Source organism: Macrosteles quadrilineatus, unplaced genomic scaffold, assembly GCF_028750875.1.
Source record: "Macrosteles quadrilineatus isolate MER2022 unplaced genomic scaffold, UCM_ALF_1.0 Scaffold_9__3_contigs__length_116548681, whole genome shotgun sequence".
Taxonomy (NCBI): Eukaryota; Metazoa; Arthropoda; class Insecta; order Hemiptera; family Cicadellidae; genus Macrosteles; species Macrosteles quadrilineatus.
This window is the reverse complement of record NW_026542602.1, coordinates 6,730,947-6,737,491: the sequence shown is the minus strand read 5'-3', so window position 1 is coordinate 6,737,491 and position 6,545 is coordinate 6,730,947. Positions and strand designations below refer to the sequence as shown.

Here is a 6,545-nt window from a genome sequence, read left to right as displayed (position 1 = left end):
CCACTCACCTTACTCTGTTGATGGCTGTTCTTTATATGATACACGTGCGTTGGGTAATATATTTTTGTCTACATTTGTCATACTGGGTGTCAATTCGTTCACTTCAGTTAACTTGAAAAACCGCTGGTTTACAAAATATTTTATTGCCAGCTAATCTGCTTATCTTACCTTTTGCTTACCTACATTTTTTACTCCGGGTGTTTAAAAAATCATGATGGATCTACTAGTTATTGAGTGGTTTTCTAAGACTGTATAGCTGGAACAAAATTTACTTAAAAATGTGTAGTTAACAAACCACAGTATGAAAATACCGATTAGCCATCCACTGCTTATCATTTTAGTATAATCGTTGTAAGACTAAAAGTAAAATTCTGATCTATCAATTTAACCTAGCTAATTTTCACTTGAAATGTATAAACCGTCTGAAGGTATAATTTCATGAGAATAAAAGAGGCATTACTTATCATTATTGGTTGTGAACAATATTACAAGTACTTTCTATGTATGACGTTTTCATTCGTCTCGTGATGGCAATTCATTTCATGTTTCACCGAATAAAACTATTTAATATAAATTAAATTTACGTTCAATTTAATGCTTAGCGAAAAAAGTTGTGAAATTCAGTTATTTCAAGTGATTAATCCAATAAAAACTATTTACTTTCATTGCACATTTCAAGTACTGAACAAATATAAATAAAAACAATAGGGTAGTTGAGTAAATATAGATTAATAGTTTGAAGGAGTTTCTTTGCCTCCCAAAAAGTTGTGTAGTCAAAACCCACTGAGTAGGAAAAAGCCATAAACTAAAATAAAAATAAAAATTACTAAATTTAAGATAGCAATTGCGTCACAGTTTGCGTAAGTTATGACATTAGGCTGAGCAAAAAGATTTAATTATAGATAACATTTGGACTAATTGCTTTGTACGTATTGGACTCCTGTAATTAAACATTACAACAATATTGATATATGAATAATTTTATACTGTTTAGTGATACATTATTATGGTAAGTTCAAAGTATATTAATTACCTCATAAATCTATGCTTTAGTCGAAAGTGCCAGGGACTATTTTCTGGAGGTTTTAATGGATTAATTTACATTTCGGTAAACTGACTATCGTCTATTAGTAAAATCGTTTAAAGCTAATAATTGTACAATTAAAAAAAATTAAAATTAAAAAGAAACATATCTAAAAAGTTAAGATTTTTTATGTTGATAAACTGATTTGAAGAAAAAAAGGTAATTTTGTTACGGAAGACATGAAAACAGCTGTGTTTATACAATGTAACATCATATGGCATACGTATTTACCTTCGTAAAATGCAATTACTTCAAACATATCTCTTTTGGAAAGGTAAGTGGACACAGTGATGTAGTAAAGGACAAAGTTTAATCTTGTCATAAAGTCAATAGGATTATTAAGGTCTCTATTTGTAATTAAATCAACATGCAAATTAAAAAAAATAATTAAGATATTTAATGCTTTAACAAACTAACATTTTCTACACATCAGAACAATCCAACTCTCGAAAATATTGATTTCTCCTTGACAACAAGAATCAATAAAAATCATCCAAAGATAAACAAATAAAAATGTTCACAATATCAAACAGCTGATGACTAATTTATATCACAAGCACACGCCCCCGTGGTGTCAACACCAGCACGACGAACATCAGCAATATGGTGTGGCATACCATCAACCTCTACGCTGGTTTGTGAGAGCTGCCGTGAGACCACACCAGGCTTCCATCTCGTAGTACATAAGGAATTTTTAGGCTTGACAAACACAGGTTCATCAGGTGAAAACTCAGTTCTTAGTTGCTCGTCACAATTTACAGGTTCGCCCTTACACCTCCACCTGTAGCAGAACAATCTAGAGCTTGGTGTCGACTCTTCATTCAAATCTTCTTTTGGTGTTAGATTATACCAATATACCATTTCTTGGACACTTCTTCTGGTTCTTGTTGCCATTCTCTTTATCGTTCTATGGTTTCGTTCAACGATTCCATTGCCGGACGGACGGTTCACACACCTAAAACGACGGATAACCCCCCATTCCTCACACAGTTGTTCAATTTGTTCACATCTGAATGTTGCACTATTGTCCATTAATAGTTCTTGGGGTGGACCTCGTTCTGAAAACAGTTCAAGTAAGATTTTTACTACCTGTTCTTTAGTCTCACTTGGGATCCGTCGCCAAATGCAAAACCGACTTGGACCACAATCTATAATTGTAAGAAATTTATATGACCCATAATGAGTCACATCAATCGCAAGCCTGTGCCAATTCTTGTCGCAATCCAAGTGCCCCGGCTTCCATTTGATGGGGGATGGATCAACAGATAAACATTCTTTGCATGATTTGACTACGCAGTCAACGTCCTGTTTACTAAACTCAACGGCCGGGTAACAACGCCTAACTGTGAAAAGAGTTCGATTAACACCAAAGTGATGCAGACCATGGATTCTTTTGACCAACTTTTGTTTATCCTCATCCTCTTCTTCACCCATCATTGCAATACTGGTCTTTTCCTCCTCTCTTGCCAACCACTTTTTAGGAACTCTCGTCAGGCGATCTGCTTTGTTAAATTGCGATTTAACCAGATCCATCCTCACCTTAAGGCCACATTCTGATATGAGGTCTTTTAACAAACCCAACCGTCTTCTTACAAGAGCTTCACCCATCCCATGTGTTTTAATACGTCGGTCTCCTGTTAATATGGATGTTACCCAAGCATAAACGGTGGCCGAATCTGTGACCAAGTATAACTCCTTCAAATTCCATTTCAAAGCTAAGTTCACTCCTTTCAACAAAGCCTCTAACTCAGCTAAGTTAATATGCGCCGAATCATCTTCTTTCCTTAGCCAAGACGCGTCCTCAACTATTTCACCATCAATTTCAATGCAAATACCGATCGCCAAGCTGCTAGCATCACACCACACAGTTCCTTTGTCACTAGATGACACTGCCCATTTTCCAAACACAGGATCCTTTTCTTTTACGCTTTCCATTATATCTCCTAACATTATCTTGATTCGGTTGCCCACCACATCGTCCCATTTCAAATCTGTCAATTGCCTCTTAAGAAAACTGCATGCTGGTCGAAGCCAACCAGCCACCGGGAAATGTCCGATTAACTGCCCACACAAGGAGTACACATCCCTCTTGGTCTCAATTTTATCCAAAGCTTTTATCTTGTTGTCTCTGGTCCACATCAACTTGCCATCTCTTTTTGAGACGTTAAGCCCCAAAACCCTACTTCCATCAAGTGGCTCCACTGGTTTCGCTGACAGCCCATATTTTTCCAACAACTTCTTTACTACATCACCGTCAACAATGTTCTCATTCACCACTATGTCGTCAACATAAGAGTCCGTAGCACTTCGGACTATTGGGTCCATTGACAGCACTTTATTAACAATTTTGCTCATTATTTTCGGTGCGACATTTAGACCAAACCCGAGTCGTGTTAGACAATAATTCTTATCCTTAAATCGGACCACTTGGAATTTCCATAAATGAGGAGCAATATGGATTTGGAGATATGCCTTACGAAGGTCGATAGTGCTCACATGTTCTCCTAGCTTTCTCCACATCCTTAGCTTTTCCCCACAAACCTCACTTTCTGCTGTATGGCTTGAGACATACTGATTTAATTCCCTGTAATCCATTACAGGTCGCACTTTGTCCTTGTTATGTTGCACGACCGCCATTAAAGGAATTAAGCCATCAAACTCCCCGTCATAAGGCTGGAGCCAACCGTCTCTTATCCAATCATGCACTTCAGCGTCAAACGCCTCCCTTGCCTCTTTTGAAATTGAGTATGAAGGTACTTGGTTATTTATCTTAGGTGTTTTACCGCCATCTTTCCAATTCCATTCAACAGTCCATTTTCCATCAACAAATTTCGCATTAAAGTCACAATCATTAATAGCGATCTCATCGTTGCCATTCTCCGAGGTTTCCTTCACGCACAGCTCCTTCTTGGCCTCAGCCATCGCCCCGATACCAACGTCCCTGAACGTAATAGTGCCATCTCCATCAATAGTGACACCTCCCATTGCAGTCACTGCATCCATCCCTAGAAGCATCTGATACCTTGGCAATACACTGGCAACCAAGCAACTCAGTTTGAGCGGAACACCTCTTATCAAAACTTGTAACATACATGTCATGTTACACTCAACTGATTCTCCATTCATCATTATAATCCTTTGACTTACTGGCTTCAGTTCTACTCCATATTTCACTAAACTAGGTGACACAATGCTCCTTGAACAACCTGAGTCCAGCAAGGCACAGCATTTAAAACCCGACACACTTATTGTTAATGTAGGGAGTTGCGCTGAAGAAATTGGGCCACCCGCGCAACATAAGGCAGCCCCATTCACTCGTTTTTTGGAATTTGTGAACATTTTGAGGCATAATGTCCTACCTCCCCACACCGGTAACAGGTTACTTTTGACTCACGATTTAGATGGGGACACGAACGTGCTACGTGGCCTTCCCTCTCACAAACAAAGCATTTTTTAGACCACTGTTTACCAACTTTGAAAACTTTGGCATTAGCCTGTGCAACCGCCCCAAAGTTTGACTCACTGCCCAACAGATTCCTAGCTCTTGTCATTACATCCGACAACTCCATGCTTTGAAGAGAACACGCAGCTTTCAACTGGGTTTGAGTATCTTCTGGCAAGCCATGTACAACTGCGCTCTTAATCCACTCATCAGATACAAAAGGGTCCACCAATTTTGCCAGTCTCTTCAAATCAGAAGCATATACATCTAGTGACTCACCGGGAAGTAGACGCCTAGCTGTAAATTCTGCATAAGCCTGAAAACAGTTCGCAGAAAAGGCCTGCAGCAATGCATTGGTGAGAGCCTCATAGTTACTCTTTACATTTTCTGCTAGCCCGTCATATACAGAAAATGCTCCTCCAGCCAAAAATAGGGGGAGAACTGTCTGCAAGTCTTTCACCTTTTGGAGCTTACATACCAATTCTAGTTTCTTTAACCACTCACTAAAATCACCACTTCCATCATACTGCTTAATCAAGTCTGAGAACTTAACACCAGTACCTGACATTATGCCGAAATAGCTTGTAATTAAATCAACATGCAAATTAAAAAAAATAATTAAGATATTTAATGCTTTAACAAACTAACATTTTCTACACATCAGAACAATCCAACTCTCGAAAATATTGATTTCTCCTTGACAACAAGAATCAATAAAAATCATCCAAAGATAAACAAATAAAAATGTTCACAATATCAAACAGCTGATGACTAATTTATATCACAAGCACACTATTCTCATGTGTTACAAAAAGAAGACCTGATTCACTGATAAATTCCGTTAATGAAAACATGTTTAACTAGAATCATACATGATGATGAACCACTTAGTTCGGTATGTTTGAAGTAATATCGTTGTATAAACGAATAAACGAATAATCGGATAAACGGACAACGGATGAACGGATGAACGGATGAACGGATAAACGAATAAATGAACAAATTATTAAATGAATAGATGAATAAAAGAATAAACGAATAAACGAATGCAATAAACTAAAATAATGAAAGCCAAATCTACTTTTACAGATTCTCAACTGAAGTAGGATTTTAAGCTTTCCGATTGCAATTGGTGGAAGAATAATTTTACTACTAGGTTCTTTCCTTGTTTCGTAATGAAACCATTGGATGGGTTTTTTTCCAAATAAAAAGCTACCTAAAAATATTCGCAGATGAATTTATAGCTTGGCCGGTGTTTATGAAAATTAATTACGGATTGGTGAAAGATTTTAAATGGTTAAAAATACGTTTTTGTATAGAGTATGTCCAGTTTTTATTCAAAGGAGCTAGCTAAAGAAGTGGCATTTGGAATTCATGCTGAAGTGGCATAAAGAGGTACAGTACTTCGGTCCTTTATGTCCTGGATTCGAATTCCACTACTTATCGATTTTAGCTAACTGCAACCATCTAAATCTATTCTGAGGTGAAATGGGAAACTTTTTAGGGCTGGAGTCTAGGCATAAAAGAAAATTAGATATTAGATATTAGATTTTACAGACATTTGGCTATTCACAAAAACCCAATTCAAAGATAAATTTGAAAAACTAGGAATAAGTAAATAAACAATCCATGATATGCATTTCTCTACTCAAGTTAAATTTATTCCTCGTAAAATTATACTATTGTCATAAAATCCCTGAAGGTATTATTTCACAAGAGCGGAGGACGTTATGAAGCCAACAAAGTTCAATGTACCAAGCAATGTGCTTCTACATCAGGGGGCGCTCACCTTCTCTTGAAGAGTATGTTCCTAATGATACACTAACTTGATACAAAAAAAAACTTGATATAAATAGTACCAATGTAAATGTCATTGCATAATGCATATAACTATACGGGTTGCATGAGATTTCCCAGCAAACTTTATTTTAACTGAACGTTTAATAATTTCTTAGACCAATTCACTTGCAAAATTGATGTCTATATTATGAATATTATTGAAGATTTATGAGAATATTT

General features: G+C 36.9%; 1 protein-coding gene across 1 annotated transcript; it reads right to left on the bottom strand.

Moving 5' to 3' along the window:
- Positions 1 to 1,624: 1,624 nt before the first annotated feature.
- LOC129002305 (uncharacterized) lies at positions 1,625 to 4,087 on the bottom strand. Its single transcript, XM_054430006.1, has one exon. It carries the CDS (start codon positions 4,085 to 4,087, stop codon positions 1,625 to 1,627), a length of 2,463 nt encoding a protein of 820 aa, XP_054285981.1.
- Between the last annotated feature and the right edge of the window lie 2,458 nt (positions 4,088 to 6,545).